At 37.1% G+C, this 24,626-nt stretch overlaps 1 protein-coding gene across 1 annotated transcript in view; it reads right to left on the bottom strand.

Moving 5' to 3' along the window:
- Positions 1 to 24,626, bottom strand: part of FOXP2 (forkhead box P2) — a 643,684-nt gene that overhangs the window by 131,509 nt on the left and 487,549 nt on the right. The window contains exon 6 of the mRNA XM_023544567.1: positions 3,957 to 4,030. Within this exon, the coding sequence (XP_023400335.1) occupies positions 3,957 to 4,030 (74 nt within the window). The remainder of the gene's footprint in view (positions 1 to 3,956; positions 4,031 to 24,626) is intronic.

The following is a 24,626-nucleotide window of genomic DNA, read 5'->3' on the forward strand; positions in this document are numbered from 1 at the left end:
CTCAGAGACATGCAATGACCTCAGCCTCCTCGACAGAGCATTCGAGGCAGCCATGAATGATCTGACATTCAGTTAAAAACTCAGCATTACCATTGAGGAATTATAGGGCCTTTGGTATATAACCCTAGTATCTTCATGTCTCATTTTCTTTCTGAAAATATAACAATCTGGTGCTGTACATTTCTTTTTACGTCAGGAAAACACAGAATTATTGTTATTTTAAATGGTAGAAGTAGTTTTAGATAAAGAACAGACATTATTAGTAGTTAAACCAGCTCACTTTTCAGTCTTAAGGAAACATTTTTTCTATTGCTATTCCTTTAGGGAAAATTATTAACAATTAGGAACTGACTCATTTTTAACATACTATATATTTTTTTTAAATAAAGCATATTTGTGGAAGAATATTAAGTTAAAGTGTATAATTATTTTTGAACATTAACTTAAATTTATCTTCTTTTAAAATACACAGAATATAGAGATTAAAATTATTGTATAGTCTTTAATGTAAATTTCATTATACTATTTCAGCAAAACTTACCACCACTATTTAAAGTCGCCCCCTCCAATTTTTAATTTTTGTTATTTTTTTTCAAAAGTTATCATTGCAAAGAAATCTCAGGATGATCACAACACTTTATGAGACCCTAAACCAGATAATTTCAAATCATCATGAAACCTGCTTTTATATACAGAATTTATTATCATACCCTCTGTATTCATGATTTCTGCATAGTAATACATGTTATTGCTCTCCCACTTCTAACTTTACTTTTGGATTGCATGTAACTTTCAAAAAGTGTTCCCTATTTTCTACAAAGAATAGCATTCCATATTTATTTCCCACTATTTTTTTAATTTTATTGTGCTTTGGAGAAAGTTTATAGTACAGATTAGTTTCTCATTCAAAAATTTATACACACATTGTTTTGTGACATTGGTTGCAATCCCCGCATTGTGTCAGCACTCTCCCCCTTTCCCTTTCCACCTCGGGTTCCCATGACCATTCCTCCAGTTTTCCTGTCCCTTCCTTCCTTCTTGTCTTTGCTTTGGGGCAGTTGTTGCCCATTTGCTCTTGTTTACTTGGTTGAACTAAGAAGCATGTTCCTCACGTGTGTTATTGTTTGTTTTATAGTCCTACCTAATCTTTGGCTGAAAGATGGACTTCAGGACTAGATTCAGTCCTGAGTTAGCAAGATGTACGCAGGCCACAGTCTCAGGGGTTCCTCCAGTCTCTGTCACGCCAGTAAGTCTGGTCTTTTGTGTGTATGTGTGTGTGAATTTGAATTTTGTCCTACACTTTTCTTTCTCTCCGTCTAGGACCCTCTATTGTGATCCCTATCAGAAAGGTTGGTGTCCGTAGCCAGATGCCATCTACTTCTTCTAGGCTCAGGCTGGTGGAGGCTGTGGTTCATGTGGTCCATTAGTCCTTTTGACTAATATTTTCCTTGTGTCTTTGATTTTCTTCACTCCCCTTTGCCCCAGACGGGATGGAACAAATAGATGTATCTTAGATGGTCGCTCAAAAGCTTTTGACACCCTAGACACTACTCACCAAAGTAGGATGTAGAACATTATCTTTATGAACTACACTATGCCAATTGACCTAGATGTTCCTTGAGACCATGATTCCCAGCCCTCAGTCACAGTAACTCAGCCCCTGAAGGTGTTTGTATGTATTTAAGAAGCTTCTATGACTTTTCCTTGGTTAAGTTTACTGATTTCCCCTATATTGTGTGTTGTCTTTCCCATCACAAAAGTTAACACTTGTCTCCTATCTAGTGATTTCCTCTCCCTACCCCTCCTCTCCCTTGTAGCCATCAAAGATTGTTTTTTTCTGTGTAAATCTTTTCTTGGCTTTTTATAATAATAGCCTCATACAGTATTTATCTTTGTGTGACTGACTTATTTCACTGGGCATAATACCTTCCAGGTTCATGCATGTTGTGAAATGTTTCATGGATTCATCATTGTTCTTTATCATTGGGTAGTATTCCATTGTGTGTACCAAAAAAAAACCAAACCCAGTGCCGTCGAGTCAATTCCGACCCACAGCGACCCTATAGGACAGAGTAGAACTACCCCGTAGAGTTTCCAAGGAGCGCCTGGCGGATTTGAACTCCCGAACCTTGGGCTAGCAGCTGTAGCACTTAACCACTATGCCACCAGGGTTTCCTCCATTGTGTGTATGTACCATAATTTGTTTATCCATTCATCTGTCAATGGGCATTTTCCATCTTTTTGCTATTGTGAATAATGCCATAATGAACATGGGTATGCATATGTCTATTTGTGTGATGGATCTTATTTCTCTAGAATATACTCCTAATAGTGGGATTGCTTGATTGTACGGTATTTTTACTTCTAGCTTTTTAAACAGTCATCATATTGTTTTCCATAGTGGTTGTACCATTTTATATTCCCACCAGCAGTGCTTAAGAGTTCCAATCTCCCTGAAACCTCCTCAATGTTTGTTTTTTTTTCTGTTTTTATTTTATTTTATTTTGATTAGTGCCAGTAATGTCGGGGTGAGATGTAGTTTTGATTTGCATTCCTGCTATTTTTATTGAAAGAATGCTCTTTCATTTTTTTTTTACCAACAGATGGATTAGGTATTTCTTTGTTCAGGAAGACATTTGTTTACAGGCATCTTAATAGTTCTACAATTACAAAGTAGGTAATATATACAATTCCAAAGTAGGTAATATATATCTCTATATATATGCAATATTACATATATATATATATATATATATATAAAACAGTTGCTACAGTGTCGATTGTGACTCACAGTGACCCCACATGTGTCAGGGTAGAACTATGCTCCATAAGGGTTTTGCAATCACTTATTTTTATAAAGTACATCACCAGGACTTTATTCCAAGGTGCCTCTGGGTGGACTCGAACCTCGAACTTTTTGTTTAGCAGCCGAGCCCATTAACCATTTGTACCGGCCAGCGACTTCAATATTATGTATGTTGTTGTTGTTAGGTGACTTTGAGTTGATTCAGACTCACAGTAGCCCAATAGGACTGATTAAAACTGTCTCATAGGGTTTCCTAGGCTGTAATCTTTATGGGAACAGATCTTTTCCCCTGAGGAGCCTCTGGTGGGTTTGACCCACCGACCTTTCAGTTAGCAGCTGAGTGCTTAACCATTGCACTACCAGGGTATAAAGTAGCTAATTTATTTTGGGTGAGTCAATTAGAAATCCTTTAGCTCATAGAGTCTAAATAAGTACATCAATTACTTAATGGAACAAGATTATTCTGCATATGAAATTTAAGATTTTATATATTTAGAGATTCCTTAAGAATACACTCAGGGTTCATGGTAAATAGAAACTTGAAGTTGCTCTATTTAAAAATTCTTGAATGGCCACAGCAGGATTATAGTCATTTCCAAGGCTAATTGGTATGTGAACTGGCTCACAAAAGCAATTTTCACTGAATATTATAGCCCAAGGAGACACACTACATTCTAGTGACAGAATATGTTAAAAACAAACAGAAAAAAAGGCCTTGGCATATTTATATGGCAACTTGCAGAACATGGAATAGCAACTTTTCTCTAAAATATGTACTGGATCAATCTCTAATCTCTACCTGTTTATTTTCTGCATATTAGCAGTATCTCATCGAATCGTACCTAAAAGTTGAAGAAAAAATATAGTGATGATACAGTCTTATGCTTTTATGTACTTACAGTAAACTTTAAAGCCATCAGTTCACAGGAACTGTGGACTTTACATCTGATAAAACATAATGGAAGTGTGAATACAAGAAGTAATAGGAAACCAACTAATTATATCTGCACCTTAGCATTACTCATCTCTTGATTATCTGCATCGATGGAAGGGAGTGGCTAATGGAAATTCACAGATAACCTACTGAGTGAGATTGAGTCCATGGCCTTGTCCTTAGTAGCTGAATTTCTAACTGCCCAGTGTAATTTACTGTAAGTGTGTTATAAGGATGGCCATTACCAGAAGAGAAGCCACAGACACATAATTTTGTTTCTGGGAGCAATTCTTAGATTATACAAAGAGAATCAGAAGTTAGCATTTTTTCCCCACTCCTAAGGCTTAGGCTAATAACATTATTATTTTTTTAAATGTTTTTTAGATTATCTTGGTATGTAAACAGACAATTCCATCTTTGCCTTGCTTCCAGTACTAGTATAGAGTTTAAAATAGACTTAAAGAAATAGAAATAATTTGCGAGTTGTGAAGCTGAATATTTGAATCATAATGAATTCACCAATAACCAAAAACTCATTATCTATCATGATCCTCCCTGTCTTGGTTATGTAGTGCTGCTATAACGAAAATAACACAATAATGGATGACTTTAACAAAGAGAAATTTATTTCTTCACAGTAAAGTAGGCTTAAAGTCCAAACTTAGGGCGTCTGCTCCAGGGGAAGAAACCCTGGTGGCGTAGTGGTTGAGTGCTATAGCTGCTAACCAAAAGGTCGGCAGTTCGAATCCACCAGGTGCTCCTTGGAAACTCTATGGAGCAGTTCTACTCTGTCCTATAGGGTCGCTATGAGTTGGAATCGACTCGATGGCAGTGGGTTTGGGTTTTTTTTTTTGTTCCAGGGGAAGGCCTTCTCTCTCTGTTGGCGTTCTCATCAATCTTCCCCCAGACTAGGCACTTTTCTGAATAGGGACCCCAGGTCCATAGGATGCTCTCTGCTCCCGGCACTGCTTTCTTGGTGGTAGGGGGGTCCCCCACTCTCTGCTTCCTTCCCTTTCCTTTTTATCTCTTGAGAGGTAAAAGGTGGTGCAGACCACACCCCAGGGAAACTCCCTTTACACTGGATCAGGAATGTGACCTGGGTAAGGGTGTTACAATCCCACCCTAATCCTCTTCAACATAAAATTACAATCACAAAATAGAGGACAACGACACAATACTGGAAATCATGGCCCAGCCGAATTGATACACACAGTTTTTAGGGGACATAATTCAATCCATGACACTCCTTAGGAGCTTCACTTCCCATTTCTAGAGCTAAAATGATGGCCAGTGTTTATGAATACTCCTATAGATTTAAATATCACTTAGGTTTTAAAGTATTTGTCCTTAAAACTTCAGTTAACTGTATTCTGTTGTGGAGAAAAACTAACCACTTCTAGTTGATTATAACCAATACAAGTGACTATAATCCTACCTTGTCATGAAATGTGAGAACTATGAAAAGAATTTCCTTAAATAAATGACCTTGGCCATGCAACCCTGTAACACAACTATTGCCATTAAAATATATTTAAGATATGGAGCCAAGCTCCATAATCTCTGTTTAAACCTGTTGAATTGTGGCATTTGCATTGAACACTATTCTATACACTCAAATGTATAGTTCACATTTTTATCTGTAAAAGCAAAGTGATTATTTATTGATAAATGACATGGAATGTCATTTTTTACCTAAGTAGCATTAGACATTTCAAAGATTTTGTCTGAAGGGCAAAAGGATTACACTGCATTTGAATAGACCATGTGACAACGCATCCTTAGACTTCATGTATGATATGAAAGGATGATCCCCATTCCTAAGATACACAAGGGAAATTATAACTATACCAGAAAAGAAGAAAAGCAAGGAGGGATGTGGTGAGGGTGTCAGGGAGTATTTGTAGTGGTTTGATGCATGTAAATATTACATCTTATAAATAATTCTTTTCAAATACATCTCTGAAGTTCAGGGGCTCTGTTTAAGAAACGAATTGTATATACTTTACATGACGATATGCCATTTTCTTCGAGATAAGGGCAACATTAATTCAAATAGGGAAAAATGGCTTCTAAAATACCTCTTTCCTTCTGTTCCCTATGAAGAAGTGTGTCACCTGATGTTGGCAGATGAGGATTGGGGGAAAACTGTTCAAGTTATATTTTACTGTCAGAATCCGAGAAACACGTTTTCATCTAAATTATTTTGTCAACAGCCTTGTAGTACCCTTGCTAACCTTATTTGGCACCAGTGCATAATTAGATACACAGGGGTGTGACTCCAATTGAAGGTGTTGGCATTGTAGCACTCTGTGAAAATATTAACTATGAGGTTAACTCGAATTTTCTCTTCTTTAATTAAATGCACATGCTACTAATGAGGTAACCTACTGTTCCTTGATAGCACTAATTAGCTAAGAGGAGAGTACACTCTCACACTGCAATTTAAACCTAAAAATAAGGTTGAGATATGCTAATTGCAGGCAATTTAAAACAGTACAAGTTGAAGAACTAGTCATAATAAGAGAAACTGACTGCTTTACAGCTAGGCAGCTGTAACTTTGGTTAAAATCAAAACAAGCCACACAGTTTTTGGACCGTTATTTAGCAAGGTCATGAGCATCCAAAAAAAATGAAATGCTACTCCATCCCATAACAATGAAGCAGACCAACAAAAAACCTCAGAAAGACTCCCACCTACATGAAACCCAAAATAAGTCAGGATGACAAGGATTCCAAACCTGCCATGAGAGTATTTATATTTAATACTGAAAATTAAACTCTTTAAATAAGCGAAGTCATCTCAAACTCATTCAAGCCTACCCAAATTAAACGAAATATTGTAATTTGTTGCTCCAAAAGATGCTGAGAAGTTGAAGATCTGCCACCCTAGTCATGGGGTCAGGAGGTAGAACACAGAGAGAAGTAGGTAATTTTGTTTTCATAGGGGAGAGGGACACCTGAACAGAATATTTCAAGACAAGGTACAAGCACAGTGATAAACATACCCAAAAGATACTATGGAATAAAAGGGTGTCATTACTTTTTAAGGGACACCAAAAAGCAATTGCCTTCAAACCCATTCCAACCCATGAGATACAGGTGCCAAAATAGCAGAAGGACCTCATTAAAGATTTTTCACTAGATTTCTTCAAAAGTTTGGAGCGCTGGGGTGAAATTAGCCTGAGGCTTCACTGTGAGAGAGAATGTCACAGTTCCCCATTCTAAATTCAACTCAGAAACAATTTCACTACAATTCAAACATATCTTCTTTATATTGTTTCTCAGGCATCTTCCAAATATGATTTTAACCAATAACCATGGAGGTAACCTTGACATTAGTAAAGATTCTGAAGTACCTTTTGGATCATCAAAAAAGATATTATGTTTTGTTTGGTGAAAAGTATATTTTCACTATTTTATAGGTCTATAAAATCTATGACATGTAGTATTTTTATTAACTAGAAACTTTGATTAACCAAAGCACTCATTTTCTGATCATGTCAAACCATTTCTGTTACCACAGATGTAAATAAAATAAAATATTTCCCACATTAAAATGATGCCATCATTAAGCTATCTTCAGGGACAAAGAGACGTAGGACTGCCCCTGCTGAGCACTTATATTTTCCCTGTCCATGTCACTTTGCAGACAAAATTATAAAATATATATAGTTGAAACAACCAAAAGGTTTGGGTGGGCAATAAAAATAAAAAGTTAAAAAGCAAAATTTGTGGAAAGAGTTCGACGTAATCTAAAGTTTATGGAAGAACAATAATTTAGAAGAAAAGCAAACCATCTGAAGGAAAAAGGCTTTTAAGTAACTCCCGATTGATAATTCCTGGAGTTGAAAGCATGGGAGAATCAACTTTGTACTACCATTAGCCCGTCACTGTGTCTTGCCCAAAGACTTGGTTGAAGAAATCGTACTTTAAAAAACCCACCCAGCTTCTCCTTTTGACTGCCCTAGAGGTTTCTGCAACAGAGACAGAATGTTGGCAACAAATGCTAATAAACCTCTGACCAACCATGCTTTAACAGACTCAAGAAGTTGCAGGTCTGTGAAGGAGTATTAAGAAGAGTGAAATCAGACAGTCATTTAGAAATGAGTCTCCTGGAGGCAACCTGACATATTCCAGCAAATCATAGGGAAACACAATGTGAATAGATATTTTAACTGTTTGCATCTGTTTCAAATAAGCATAAAGAAGCTTTTAACAGTGAAAAGGTCAGGACAATGTACTGGTATGGGCTTTCGATATTAACTTCAGAAAGAATCTATTCTTCAGTTAAATATAGAGCACTGTAATTTTCTGTTAAAACAATAAAGAATAAGTCATTTAGAGTCAAAGGAAGAATACTGGCTCTGGAGACGGTCTGCAGGAGTTCAGATCCTGGCTCAAGCACTTGCTGGTGGTGTGACATTAAGCAAGTTACTTAGCCTTTCTGGCCTCTCTCTCTAGAAAGAGATGGGGTAATAAATAACACCCTCATAGCGCTATTAAATACATTAATTTGTAAAGGACTTAGGACAGTGCTAACACCCGTGTACTTTATATTTATTAGTTACCATTGTTGCTTCTGAACAGGATTCAATTTTGTTCTAATAAAAAAAAATTATTACACACCTACTATGTATAAAAGGTGACACAGTGGTTAAGAACTTGGCTGCTAACCAAAAGGTCGGCAATTCGAATCCACCAGCAGCTCCTTGGAAACTCTATGGGGCAGCTCTACCCTGTCCTATAGGGTCTCTATGAGTCGGAACTGACTCGACGGCAATGAGTTTGGTTTTGGGTATGTATAAAAGGAGGCCCCGTGAGTGGCACAACAGGTAAGCACTCAGCTGCTAATCGAAAGGTAGGCAGTTCAAGCCCACCCAGCGGCTCAGGGGAGAAAAACCTGGTCATTTGCTCCCATAAACATTACAGCCTAGAACACCCTATGCGGCAGTTTTAAGTCATTCATAAGTCGAGAATCGACTCAACATCACCTAACAAAAACAACAAGGCTATGTATAAAATAGTGCGGTCGCTAGGTGATCCAAACGGTTTGTGCCCCACTATTAACCTAAAGGCTGGCAGTTTAAATTCACCCAGCGGCACCACAGAAGAAAAGGCCTAGTGATCTGCTTTTGTAAAGATTACAGCCAGGAAACCTCTATGGGCAGATCTACTCTGTAATACTTGGGGTCTCTGTGGGTCAGAACTGACTTGATGGCAATGGATTTGAACTCTTCTTTTTTTTTTTAATGTATAAAATACCACTATGTACTGTAGAAACCAAAAACCAAACCCACTGCCATTGAGTAGATTCTAACTCATAGCGACCCTATAGGACAGAGTATGCCCCATAGAGTTTCCAAGGAGCACCTGGTGGATTCGAACTGCTGATCTCTTGGTTAGCAGCTGGAGCACTTAACCACTATGCCACCAGGGTTTCCATGTACTGAAGAGGATGCAAAATTTCCCAAGACATGCTATTTCCAATCAAATTATGTTCAGTGTATATCAGTAGACTTCATGATACAAATCAAAGTTTCTTTAACATAAATAATATATATTTTTTTCTCTTTGGAAACCTGGTGCAGCAAAAGCAAGAAGTTAACATGGGTGTGTTTGCATTCGGTGACACAGTCAAGTAACTTCTAAGAAAGAGAATAATTTTCAAAGCTGGTTAAAGTTTATTTTTTCATAGAAAATAAAGTATTCATTTAGTTAGTATTATAGTTAGTATTTGTATTACCTATTGATCTTTCCTAACAAATCAAAATGTTTTAAATTAAAATTTCTTGAGGTTGGCTGAAAGAGATGCTCAAAATTTTCTTCAGCACAGTGAAAATTCTGAGTGTCTTACAACATTCAGGGTAAAATGATATCAGAATGGAATAGCGATCGACAATTTTAAAGGCACAAAAGTAAAAGTTCAGCTATCATGAAATATGGGCACTTGACATAATGGAAAAAAATCAAAATAAAATTTAAAACAATATCAAAAATCAAAAGATTGGCCTTTTTCCCACTCCAACTGTTAGGTTTGTTGGCTTAGCTGGCTGATTTTTTGGTCATTCACCTTACCTGATGTGAAGGTCCCAGGGACAGTGTTGCCAACAGGTTGTACCAGAAAGAAAAGTGTTAGCTTTGCAAATTCAAGTACTTCATCTTTTTCTAGCCCATTTCTGAAAACCAGATTAACAGCTGTCTAGCTCTTGCTGACGAGGTGCAGAAAAGAGAACTGATGTCTGGAAAACCTTTTGAGTACTTCGTAAGTGGATCAGATTAGTTCATGTATTGTTTAGAGTCAGTCAAGAAGAAGCAGGAATCATGGACCTCAGAGGACGAAGCCAATATGAGCGTATGCCTGAAGAAGCAGTTGGCCTTGCCTTACTACCCTCTGCTGGCACAGACAGGCTCCAAAACCTGTATGATATTGAGAAGACCATGGTGCAACCATTAAAGAATTATCTTACAGAAAAGGAAAAGGAAGCCCAAGGAGATAAAATGAATTGCAAAAGGTCATACTTTTTTTTTTTTTTTTTAAAGGCTGTTGTGCATTATATGGAGTGCTGGGTAGCACAAATGGTTAAGCTGTCAGCTACTAACCAAAAAGTGGGTGATTCAAATCCACCCAGAGGCACCTTGGAAGAAAGGCCTGGTGATCTACTTCTGAAAAGATCATAGTCAATGAAAATCCTGTGGAGCCCAGTTCTACTCTGAAATACATGAGGTCGTCATGAATAGAAATCAGCTAGATGGGAACTGGCTTTTTTTCTTCATGTGCGTGCATCATATACCCAATAGGTAGGCAGTATTTCTAGAGATTCAGATACAAAAGATCTCAGATAGGGCCCAGCGATTTGCCTTTTAATAAGTCTTCTGGGCAATGGTTGTGATTTTGAGTATCTGTGACCACACTTTGAAAAACATCACCCTTTGTGAATGAAATATTGTCCCCGTCTCTAGAGGTGAGTGGGAAAAGAGCCTTGAGAACTAGGATTAAAAAAGGTAAGTTCCATTTGTAGGGGCTCTTAACTTTTTATATTCTGAATCCCTTTTGTTGGCAATCTGGTAAAGTCTAGATCTGCCTTCTCAGAAAAATTTTAATTTTTATTTAAATTTTGCATAAATAAAATACAAAGAATCAGAAAGGAAGTTTAAAAAAAACTGAAATACAGTTTTCAAAAACATTTAAAAAGCCACATTTGTGTACTATTAATATATTTTTTATTAATACATTAAATAATAAGATAAAACGGCAGGTCTAATAACCACTACAATTTTCAACTAGTAATGAGCATAAATATTTTCAAATATTTTTGCCAATTGTAATATGATATAAAAACATCTGTAATTTCTATCGGTGACAATGTCAGAGATACTACTAAACTGCTGTGGTTTCATACGAGAAGAAATGTTTACATGTCAGTGAAAATGAAAACACTTTTTCCCTCATTCAAGTTCACAGATTAAGAGCCTCGGCAGTAGAGAGAAATAAAGTGTTGATGTGAAAGAATTTGACTGTATCGAAAGGAGGCATTTTCTAGTCGACTCCCAAAGAATGAGTAGGAATTTATTACTGGAAAAATAAGCAGGACGAATGACAGGGAAAATTCCAAAGATTTAGGACTGTGCCTAGAATATGTGATAATTTAGGTATGGCAGGAGTGTGGTACAAGTGGGAAGAACTGATGAGATGTAGGCTTGAGAGGTTGGGAGTATGAAAAGTTCTGCTCATCAACAAGGAACTTTTTAGTAGATCCTGAGATAAATAAGAATCATCTTTTTTTTTTAAAGAGACACTGAATCAGATTTAAACAACAACAATATAGAATGACACAGATGAAAGCATGGAGATGTGGGTTTAGACTGGAATTGGATGGAAAGACTGGTGGCCCACAATCTAAGATACCAAACAGTTAATTACATCTTGGACCACAGTAATAGCAGTGAACATGAGAAAAGGATACTCAACTGTAAGTGAGACTTAACTTCAGAGGATCTGAAGACCACCTGAGGGAACAAATGAAGGATAAGGAACACCAGGAAAGACTATGATACTGTGATATCCACCAATCAAGATAAGAGGATACAAGGGAAGTTTTTTTCTTTTTTTATTGTGCTTTAAGTGAAAGTCTACAATTCAAGTCAGTTTCTCATACAAAAACGTATACACACATTGTTATGCAACCCTAGTTGTTCTCCCTATAATTTATGTGACAGCACACTCCTTCTCTCCACCCTGTATTTCCCGTGTCCATTCAACCAGCTCCTGTTCCCCTCTACCTTCTCATTTCACCTCCAGACAGGATCTTCCCACATAGTCTCATGTGCCTACTTGAGCTAAGAAGCACACTCCTCACCAGTATCATTTTATGTCTTATAGTCCAGTCTAATCTTTGTCTGAAGAGTTGGCTTCAGGAATGGTTTTAATTTTGGGCTAATGGAGAGTCTGGGTCCATGTCCTCCGGGGTCCCTTCAGTTTCAGACCATTAAGTCTGGTCTTTTTACTTGAATTTGAGTTCTGCATCCTTTTCACCTGCTCTATCAGGGATCCCCTGTTGTGTTCCCTGTCAGGGCAGTCATTGGTGGTAGCCAGGTACCATCTAGTTCTTCCAGTCTCAGGCTGATGGAGCCTCTGGTTTATGTGGCCCTTTCTGTCTCTTGGTCTCTTATTTTCCTTGCGTCTTTGGTACAAGAGATGTTTTTAAAGAATGGAAGGGAATTATCTTCATTTGGAAAAACCAAATTAGAGGCAACTGCAGGACTTGCATGTAGATGTTTCTTGCAGACCTTTAAATTTACAGGCTTTAATTCAGGACAGAAGACAAGTTATATAGAGACCTGAGAATCACCACCTTATGTGGTAGTGGCCCCACAGGAAGTAGAGAAGTTCCTGCAGAGAAATCATGGGAACAGTGGTCCTCAACCTGAAGTATGTGTCAACATCACCTGGGGTGTTCTGAATAAATACTGATGCTGGGCCTCACCCCCCCAAGTTTCTGATTTAATTAGGTTGGGGTGGGACTAAGGCATTTTTTTTCAATAAGCACCCCAAGTGATGATAATGTTCATTCAGAGTTTAGCACCACTAATTCAGAGATTAAATAGAAAAAGTCACAGAGGATGAGGGAACGTCATCGAAAAACACAAAAGGAATGTCAGAGAGGTGGTGTCAAACGTCTCAAATGTTGACAGAAGAATGAATAGAAATATCTGAGGTCATCAGTGATATTCAACAGAACAATTTCAGAAAGGTAGCAGTGACAGAAACCAAACCATAATGTGTTGAAGAAGCAATGGAAGTTTAAGTGTAAATTCTTTCCAAAAGTTTGATGATGAAGGAAAGGAGAGAGTTAGATTGTCTGATGTAAAACTATGGCTGACTTAAGTTTTTTGTTCTGTTTTTATTCTCGTTTTTGTTTATAAAGATGGAAAGATTCACAGAAATGTGGGTTGAAGACAGGAAAGCAAACGTGTGATCTGGTGGTCTACTTCCATAAAGATTACAGCCAAGAAAATCCTATGGGGCAGGTCTACCCTGTCACATGCAGTCACAATGAGTCAAAATAGACTCAGGGCATTCAACAACAACAATGTATGTTTGCTTTAGAAGGAGAGATGAGAGGAGTTCTTGCTTGGTGAATTCTAAATTTTCTCTCTGAAATAGAAGGCCAAGTCACTGAAAATAAAGTAGGTAAGAGATAAGAATTTTAAGGGTATAGTGAGGCTGGGAAATTGGTGTAGGGAGAGGCAGGTAAGATGCTTAGGGAACAATGAAAATTGCTAAACAGTGGTCAAGGCTTAGCTGAAGTTGGATACTCAACACTGCCGGATACTGTGATTTTCTATTGGAATATCCCGGAACTTGCTTGGGAGCAGGAGTAAGGAAGGCCTGAGTTTGGAGAATGGAAGAGCAAGTGCTCTGGCAGGGTCAGAAAGGACAATACAGAATAGTGAGAGTGTCTCTAATGTGATCATTAATTATGAGATTCAGATGGATCAGGGAGAAATCTAGGCTGACGAAGGTTGTAGTGGTGTGTTTGGAGGGAATAACCAGGGACAATAGTGCTTATGATCAGAACAGGAATTCCTTAGGTTCAGCAATTCAAAGTGATTAAAAATAAAGGGCCAAGGTCATGGAGAATATTGTTGAAGGAATTAATTTATAAAACTTAAAATTTTCATTGACCAGTATAAATGTAAAATATATATATATATATATATATATATACACTTTCTTCTACTTCTATCTGGTAAACATATGCCAAATTGATACCATTGATAGGTAACAGATCCAACATGAGAATCCAAATTTACAAACTAAATTATTGCCATTTCTTACCACAAGAAACATTCAAATTAAAAATGCAATTAAGATTTAAATAGAAAGCAAACTTATGTAAAAATAAATTTAATGCTTATATAATCTTTAGGAACACTTACATTGTAAAGATCAAGATGTAACTGTGTAAATCAGTGAACTTTCATGTATAAATTTGTTACTTGGTGCTATTTCCCCATAGTTCTTCATAGTCTTGTATGCCTTTGGTGTTGTAAAGATTGGGTTCTTTGAGAAGAAAACTGTTGTCAAGCCAGGCTACAATCTTGTAGCAAACCAATTTTTTTACAGAGTTTTTTTTTTTTTTTTTTACAGAGTTACTGTTGGTTTTGCCTACCTAAGATCTGTTCTTTGTAATAGCACCAGTGTTTTCCTTTGGGGACCACCCCAAATCAGCACCACAGCCTCAATAAGTATGTGTAAATTGATGGGACTGGCTCAGGGTTTTTGTGTGTGTGTGTGTTTGTGTGTGACACACGCCGAGGTCAATTAGCCTTCCTCTCCCAGGATCTTGACTCCTGAAGATACGTGACATATATACAATATACAGTAGAACTTCATCCAACTTCGTGGCTGGAATCCAAGTAGCCTATCCATTAGTTCCTGCTCTGCTTCTTGTCCTTTCTGAGACCAAGTTTTTGTTTAGCTTTTCCTGGTAAACCCTGTATCCTTCTAAGAGATTCCTCTTTTTTTGTTTGTTATGTCTATTTCTATGACTTCAAACCAAAGTTATAAACTAACAAGACTACTTTGAAATATTTTAATCAACGATTACGCTGCCAAAAATAGTATTAAGATTTGATAGCTTTTAAAATATGTTTTGCAGCAAATTTTAGGTTACAATCCACTTTTATGGAATGGACCAAAGATAAGGCTGAGACTCATGAGCTTGGTCTCATTTTTCTTGATTTGCACATTTCAGTGAAATAATCACAAATTGCTGTTATAATTTCAGCTTTATAAATACATCATTTTTCCCTCCCTAAAATGTCAGCTTGTATAATTGCACCTTACACTCTACAAAAAAATTACAATACGTCATGCAAAAATGGCCAAATAAAGCATTACATTTAAAAATATCAATAAGGACATAGTTTACTAATATATTGATTATTAATAGAAATTAGCATATTTTATTTTTATTATAATTTGTGATTATATACTGATTCATTTACCTTGTTCAATAGATTCTAAATTAAGAAAAATAAATAATTTTTTTTTTTAAAAGAAAGGCTAGGTAAACCTTAACAATTCAAGTTTAGTGGCAGGCATTGTCTCTCAATCCAGATACCATAGACATTAGGAGGATTTAAGACTTTAAAGTAGTTAATATTAATCGATTAAATCCACTGACATTCATAAAATAAGATTCAATCCCCATTTCATGGTTAAAAGGGGATGGAGGGATTAATAAAGAATACGTAATATAACTGTGTTAAAGCCAGACTCTAAATTTATGTTTTTTACCCTGTTTTTGGCCAAACCCCTTCCAATTCACCTCAGAAGCTGCCATCATAACTGGCAGTGATTAGCAAGCTTGTCAGAATTCTCAGCAGAGGAGCCTATAATAGAAAAGATACAGAAAACTCTCACCCACAGAGCTCGTCTGCCTCCATAGGTAAGGTTGAGGATCAAGGATGGGACAGATGACCTGGCTGCTGTCTGTGAGGAGAAAAACACCCACACCTGTTTACTGACAACCTAAACCCATAAACCCTTTGCCTTTGAGTCAATTCTGATTCATAGAAGCCCTATAGGACAGAGTAGAACTGTCTCATAGGGTTTCCAAGGAGTACCTGGTGGATTCAAACTGCCAACATTTTGGTTGGCAGCTGAGCTCTTAAACACTGTACCACCAAGGCTCCATTGATTACCCAGACAACTTGAATCTCCAGGGTTATTAATCAAGTATCTTTCATGTGCCTAAAGTCACTGAAAAACAAAAGATGCCTGTAGCGTTCCCACAAGTCATGTAGCTATATTTTCAGAGGGAGAGACGGCAGCAGTCAACAGACACTTCTGGTGTGAGACATTCCTGAAGAGCACAGGTGTACTATTGTATTTTGCTTACTTGTTGGAGGCTAGTTTGCTTCTGTCCTATAGGGTCGCTATGAGTCGGAATCGACCTGACGGCAGTGGGTTTTTTTTTTTTTTTTAGTTTGCTTTAGTCAAGAGAGTATTTTAAGCTCTTGTGGAAAAAAAAGTAGGAATCCTGGATTTCTCATGAATATCTGGAGAGTGGAAGACAACATTTAAAAATACATAATAATTTTTAGTAGATAAAATGAACAGATTACTATGTATGGACTTTTTTTTTTGGGTATACTAGGGTTAGGCAAAAAAAAATTTTTTTTTTTTAGGGTTAGGCAAGAATAACTTATATTCACAGAATAATAATAATCCTTAGTTCTCTGCTCTTCTTCATATTTTGTGGTCTCAAAGGAAAATACAGATCTCTTTTGTCATTTTGAGGAGGTGAGGTGAGATAAAAAAAGGAGAGAAACACTGTGGTACAACAATTTTATGAAAGGAGAGAGCACAGAGGAGGGGAGAGTATATAACATGTAGTATATGACATGTGGGTACTTACATATAATGATGATCCTGTGGAGGTTAATGATTGACTCTAGTTCATTATTTCATTTGTGAAAGATTTAATGAGCAGCTATTTTATGGCACTTATAATAAAGACTTTGACTCTGTTTTTTATATTTGACCGCTGACTTCTCTTTGAGCCTCACCTGCCTTTTCCCTTTGGCCTCACATCTGGACAAGCTAATAAGCAAGCCCGCCTGCCAGCAGACATGAGAAAAGTTTACGGCTTGCCCCCTGTTGTTGTTAGGTGCCATCAAGTCAGTTCTCACTCACAGCAACTCTATGCACAACAGCATGAAACACTGCCCAGTCCCACGTGATCCTCATAATCACTGCTATGTTTGGGCCCACTGTTGTAGCCATTGTGTCAATTCATCACGTCAAGGGTCTTCCTCTTTTTTGCTGACCCGCTACCTTACCAAGCATGATGTACTTCCCTGGGGACCGGCCCCTCCTGATAACATGTCCAAAGTATGTGACGTGAAGTCTCACCATCCTTGCTTCCAAGGAATACTCTGGCTGTACTTCTTCCAAAACAAATTAGTTCATTCTTCTGGCAGTCCATGGTATATTTGATATTCTTTGCCAACACCATAATACAAAGGGATCAATTCTTCTTCGGTCTTCCTTATTTGTTGTCCAGCTTTCGCATGCATGTGAGACAACTGAAAATAACATGGCTTGGGTTAGGCACATCTTAGCCCTCAAAGTGAGATCTTTGCTTTTCATCACTTTAAAGAGGTCTTTTGCAGCAGAATTGCCCAATGCAATATGTTGTTTGATTTCTTTACTGCTGCTTCCATGGGCACTGATTGTGGATCCAAGTAAAATGAAATCCTTGACAATTTCAATATTTTCTCCTTTTATCATGATGTTGCTTATTGGTTCACTTGTAAGGATTTTTCTTTTCTTTTTTTGTGCTTTAAGTGATTTGTTTTCTTTATGTTGAGGTGTAGGCTGTACTGAAGGCTGTAGTCTTTGACTTTCATCAGTAAGTGCTTCAAGTCCTCTTCACTTTCAATAAGGTTGTGTCAACTGCATATCACAGGTTGTTAATGAGTCTTCCACCAATCTTGATGCCACATTCCTCTTCATATAATTCAGCTTCTCAGATTATTTGATCAGCAGACAGACTGAATAAGTATGGTGAAAGGATACAACCCTGGCACACACCTTTCCTGATTTTAAACCATGCAGAATCCATGACTAGCTCTTGGTCTATGTATAGGTTCTGCATTAGCACAATTAAGTGTTCTGGAATTCCCATTCTTTGCGATGCTATCCAGAATTTACTATGATCCACAAATTCAAATGCCTTTGCACAGTCAATAAACCAGGTAGACATCTTCCTGGTATTCTCTGCTTTCGGCCAAGGTCCATCTGTCATGAGGCATGATATCCCCTGTTCTACGTCCTCTTCTGAATCTAGTTTGAATTTCTGGCAGTTCTCTGTCAATGTGCTACTGCAACTGTTTTTGAATAATCTTCAGGAAATCTTCCTTGCCTGTGATATTAATGATATTATTTGATAATTTCTGTATTTCGTTGGGGCGCCTTTCTCTGGAATGGGCACAGATATGGATCTCTTCCAGTCAGTTGGCCAAGTAGTGGTCTTCCAAATTTCTTGGCATAGATAACTGAGCATCTCCAGTGCTGCATCCTTTTGTTGAAACACCTCAATTCTGTCAATTCCTGGAGCCTTGTTTCTCACCAATGCCTTCAGTGCAGCTTGGACTTCTTCCATCGGTTCTTGATCATATTCTTCCTCCTGAAATGACTGAACATTGACCAATTCTTTGTGGTACCAAAAAAACAAAAACAAAAACCAAACCCGCTGTCATCGAGTCAATTCTGACTCACAGTGACCCTATAGGGCAGAGTAAAACTGCCCCATAGGGTTTCCACGGTACAGAGAGTTTTTATTCCTTCCATCTTCTTTGGTGCTTCCTGAGTCACTCAATATTTTGCCCATAGACTCCTTCAATATTGTAACTCAAGGCTTGAATTTTTCATTCAGTTCTTTCAGCTTAAAAAATGCTGAGTGAGCTCTTCCCTTCTGTTTTTCTAACTCCAGGTCTTTGCACATGTCATATAATGCTTTTGTTTGTCTTCAGAAGCCACACTCTGAAATCTTCTGTTCAGCTCTTTTACCTCCACATTTCTTCCATTCGCTTTAGCTACTCTACATTCAAGAGCAAGTTTCGCAGTCTCTTCTGACATCCATTTTGGTCTTTTCTTTCTTTCCTGTCTTTTTAATGGCCTTTTGCTTTCTCATGTATGATGTCCTTGATATTATCCTACAATTCATGTGCTCTTCAGTCATTAGTGTTCTATGCATCAAATCTATTCTTGAGATGGTCTCCAAATTCAGGTGGGATATACTTAAGGTCATATATTGGTTCTTGTGGACTCATTTTAATTTTCTTCACTTTAATTTTCTGCATATGAGCAATTGACGGTCTATTCCACAGTTGGCCCCGGCCTTATTCTGACTGATGATATTGAGCTTTTCCATCACCTCTTTCCACAGATGCAGTTGATTTGATTCCTGTGTTTTCCACCCAATTAGGTCCAAGTGTATAGTCCCCATTTATGTTGTTGAAAAAAGCTACCTGCAATGAATAAGTCGATGGTTTTGCAAAATTGTATCATGTGATCTCTAGTGTTGTTTCTATCACCAAGACTATATTTTCCAGCTATGGATCCTTCTTCATAGTTTCCAACTTTCGCATTCCAATCACCAATAATTATCAATGTATCTTGATTGCACGTTGATCAATTTCAGACTTCAGAAGTTGGCAAAAATTTTCAATTTCCTCATATTTGGCACTAGTGGTTGGTAAGAAAATTTGAGTAACAGTCGTATTAACTTGTCTTATAGGCATATGGATATCATCCTCTCACTGACAGTGTCGTACTTCTGCATAGATCTTGAAATGTTCTTTTTGATGGTGACTTCAATGCCATTCTTCTTCAATTTGCCATTCTCAGCATAGTAGACCATATGACTAACCAATTCAAAATGGCCAATACCAGTCCATTTCAGCTCACTAATGCCTGGGATATCAATTGTTATGTATTCCATTTCATTCCTGACAACTTCCAATTTTTCTAGATTCATATTTTGTACATTCCTGGTTCCAATTAGTAGTGGATGTCTGCACTGTTTCTTCTCATTTTGAGTGGTGCCACACTGGCATCTGAAGGTCCCAAAAGCTTTATTCCATCCACGTCATTAAGGCTGACTCTACTTTGAGGAGGCAGCTCTTCCCCAGTCATATTTTGAGTTCCTTCCAGCCTGAGGTTCATGTGCTGGCACTATATCAGACAATGTTCTGCTGCTATTCGTAAGGTTTCCAATGGCCAATTTTTTCAGAAGTAGACTGCCAACTCTTTCTTAGTTTTTTCAGTCTGGAAGCTCTGCTGAAACCTGTCCACCATGAGTGACCTTTTTTGTATCTGAAATACCTGTGGTGTGGCTTCAAGCCTCATAGCAATATGCACGCCACCACAGTACGACAAATTGACAGACGTGTGCCCCTTAATCAACTGTAAAGGTCTAAATCACTCCCTCTGCTTAGCCAAGCCTGCCCAGACCTGCTGGTACTACTCAGTTCTCCCTGAGAGTCCCTTGTATGAGTAATAAACTTTCTCTCAAATTCAGTTGCTATATGGGCAGTGTTATTAGTCTTGACAATGAACCAAATTTTGCGAAGAGGTTCAACCCACTTCTACAGGGTGACTATAAAACACTACTTAGTATGCTAAGAATAGGGATATCAAGTCAAGTAGGAGTCCCTAACCCAAAGAGTTTACAGACAAGTTCAGAAGAAAAAGTAGTGATGAGCACCATAGTAAGTGCTGTGACAGATGTGTATGCACAGGGAGCTATGGGAACAGAGAGAAGGGGTACTTATATGATAGATCTGAGAGTAGAACATGATTTTTAGACCAAGTGATAATGAATGGACATTAGGTATACAAATGGGGGTGGTGTGACATGGAAGTGGGGAGTATTCCAGAGCAAAGGAGTAATTTGCATGAAGGCTTGAAGGTATATGAACCCTGATGGATCCAGAGAACCACAGAGAGTCCAGCAAGGTCAGAGAAGACAATGCTAGGGAGAGAGGGCAACAGGGATGAGGGGAGAAGAAAGAAGCAGGAGCCAGATCCCAAGAGTCTCAGGCAAAGCAAAGTGGTCTTTATGTGCTTCAAATGTGTACAATACCTGCCTTTTCTCTTGGAGAATTAAATAAAGGGTTAAATACATATAAAGCATCTCTGACGTACTACCATTACTGTAATCCTGAAGAACTAGCAATAACCAATGCAGAATGGCACAAGATATTCTTTTAAAACCCTTTGATGGCAAGAAATAACTTTTTGTTTCCAGAAATCTCCCCCTCCTCTTCCCACCCAGTCAGTCGTTTTCCCCTGACTTTACATGGGTTTTATTCCTTTATATTCTTTCTCAAATTCCTGAAGTACACGAGTAAATTACAATATATCTAAAGTCAGTTTAGTATCAAAATCCCTCCTGGAAAATTCTGCTTGAAAGAACAGAAAAGTGGTAAACTTTAACTTCCCTGAATTGTATTGCATAGAGGTACAAAAATAAATGAACTTGTATTTAATTTTACCAAGTAAAAGGCAAGGAAATAACTCAATTTGTCATACCATTATATTTTAATTTTCAAGAAAGTTTTATGATAAACTAAATATAAGAAAATTTGGAAAACATCTCAGTTCAATTTCATACTACAGCACTAAAGGAGGTGAAATGAATATTTTTAAATTTGGTGTTCGAGAAAAAAAAAAAGCTTCATTCTAGATTTAAACTGGATATTTCCCCCTTTCTTTTCTATTTGGGGCATTCAGAATATAATTTCACAGATGATATATTTTTCTTAATGTGATTTCCAGGCTCCATCTAATGGAAAATGTCTGGTTAGGATTAAGAGACATCGTACAGATGTTAAACCACATTCGCATGCAATTATTTCTAAAACAAATGCCAGGGTAGAGCATCTATTGAAATGGCTTTCAGGACGGCTGGCATAACATATTAAACTAGCTTCCAGCCTCTGAGGAAGTCTATATTCCGAAGATTTCTAATCAAGACACCCAGCACAGAATAAACTAGATTTTTCACCTTGACTCATTGATCAAAAATGTACAGACACAGGGTTTGAGTCTCAGGAGTTAGGGTAGGGATTAATATTTTTCAAAGCAAACCTCTTTTTTTTGCTTAATGTAAAAATTACATATTCCACGTTAATTTCAAGAGCTAAAAAATAAAATTACTACAAAATAATACAAGTTAAAAGAATGATTTAATAAGCAGAATAAAACAGCAGAGTAGTAGATCAGATGTATTATGTAGCGTTCAACCTGTTTTAGGGTATTTTTCCTTGAAAAGCAGAAAAAAAAAAAAGTCACTAGAGTTACTTTTGTCCTAGCAGAAATCTAACTTGAAGAGTCTTGTAGAGATATACTTTTAAGTGATAACCTAGAAGAAATTCTTATTGAAAGTATTTCTGACATGCATCTGTCACTGATTTAAATCAGAAATATCAAAAGCAGTGAATACTAGGAAAGAAATAAGCTGTTCATTGCCTTGCTTATATAGGGCATTGTCTTTTCAGAGAGGCATGAACCCCAGATGTCTTTGGAGTTTGTGGATCGAGTAAGGCCTTTAATTGCCTTTCTGTGATCTTCTCCACGGACATGTATTTTGGGATTAGTAGTTGATTTAATGAATGAAGCATGAAGATGCTACTACTCTATCTGTTAAGATCAAAACAAAACACTGTAACATACTATTCATTTTTCCAAATTCAGAAAGAACCAGCATCTCTTTTAGTGCATGTTTTACTCCGTAGCAGGGAGCACCTCAGATCACGGCCACCTCCAGGAACGTACGAGGAGACCCGAGAATGTGGCAGTTCCTCTTCCGATCCCTGCAGAGCAAGCAGCAGCAGTCTTGGATCAGTTACTTTTCATCCGCTGTTGGTCTCAGTGGCAGCTCCTTTTCTTGCCAATAATGATAAATGATAGACTCTTTAATGGGAAATAGAGGCTTCAAGTTGCACAAACTGATGCTTATTTTGTTGGTATCTCTGATCACGATGAGAGCCCTGGAGGTACAGTGGTTAAGCACTCAGTGCTAACCAAAAGGTCGGCAGTTCGAACCCACCAGCTGCTCTGAACCCACCAGCCACTCCATGGGAGAAAGATCCGGCAGTCCACTTCTGTAAGGATTTACAGCCACGGAAACCCCATGGGGCAGTTCTACTCTGTCCTATAGGGTCACTATGAGTCCAAATTGATGCAGCAGCAGTGGGTTTTCTTATCATGGGAGAACTAGTTGAAAAAGGTGGTTCTTTATTCATAAAGTGTGATTTAAAATGCTAAATTTAGTGTTTAAAGGTTTAAAATGCTAAAATATAATCGCAGATAACTAGAGTCCATGAGGTAAGATTATTAATAAAAGAAATTCAATGCAATTTCTCCAAAGAGTATGTTTCTTGATAGTTTTTAGATCCACAAACATGGAAAGCTTAGATGAGCTCTGAATTAGAAAAGATGGAAGGTCAAAGCTGTCACAGTAATCATTGCATATGAAAATAAAAGAGAGAAAATAGTAGTGCAATGGCAGAATCAACTCAAACTTTCACAAGATCATCATGATTATATGTATTAAAAATACTATAGGATAAGCTTTTTTTTTTTTTTTGTATATGAAAGAGTTTACTGGAGAGAAAATGTCAGATTTTAGAATTGTGTTACAATGAGAAATTATTCATTTCTAAGCCAGGAACAAGTTCCATTACCCAATAGCTGCTCTCAAGAAGGAAGCTAATTTACATTTAAAATAGGAGTACAGTCTACTCTTTAAAAGCACAATGGTAAACACACCAATTTGACAATTACATTAATATGAGTATTTGCATAATCTGCCTTCCACACCTGTTCTTAATTTGAAGCAGCTGCAGGACAAATCACATTACACTAATCTGAATGGGTACGTGGATGCTCCAAAGAGTAATGCACATATCTAATTTTTTAAGATATTTTATTTTTAAAATGTTTCCCGACTATAAAAACCTTTGGTAAGTGTTTAGTAGAAGTCATACATAATATTTATCTGGTTAATATTAATTAGTGGAATAAACAGAATTTCAAAGAATGCTATCTTTTATATTTTGGCCTCCTCTGTTATCTACATATTAATGATTTTTATCTCCAGAGTTATTTTTTTAATAACATGTAGTTATAGGCATAAAAGAGATTAAAAAGAACCATAAATAAAAACATATCTGCAAAATTTCAATAAGGAATGTAATCAGAGAATCGATAGTGAATGCATTAATAGAGAAAAACGTAAAATGAGTTTGTAGCATACACAATTATGGCATGTCTTGGCTGCTTCTCTTTTCAAAACTGGATTCCATTTATGTTTTAACAAATATATTTCAAAATTCACTAAGCAGAAATTTACTTTCATTTTTTAAAGGATCCAGCTTGTTTTTGTGTGTATTCAAAACACATACAGCCTTCAAAAAAGGGAAGTCAGTTTATTATTGTTATGTATTCTTCTGGTTCACCTATTTAAATCATTCAGCTAGATTCTAGCTGGTAGAATATAAGGTACCCATGTAATCTGTCAACAAAATTGTCTCCCTTTAATCTTGCATTATGAATGGCAAATGAAGTTAGAGCTTTCTAAGGCCTTATTTATTTCCTGAAAAATGAATGAGAGCAAGCACAGTAATGAACTGGAGCTACAAAGCAGATCAGTTTATTTATGTGCTGCTGACTTTTGAAGAGGTAAACATTAAACGGCTGAATTCTTAGTTCAGTATTTCATTCAAGATTTTATTTTTACAAGAGCTCACATTATGTTAGAATAATAAAATACTGAAATAATTCATTGTAGCTTATATTTCTAGTAC

This window comes from Loxodonta africana, chromosome 8, assembly GCF_030014295.1.
Source record: "Loxodonta africana isolate mLoxAfr1 chromosome 8, mLoxAfr1.hap2, whole genome shotgun sequence".
Lineage (NCBI taxonomy): Eukaryota > Metazoa > Chordata > Mammalia > Proboscidea > Elephantidae > Loxodonta > Loxodonta africana.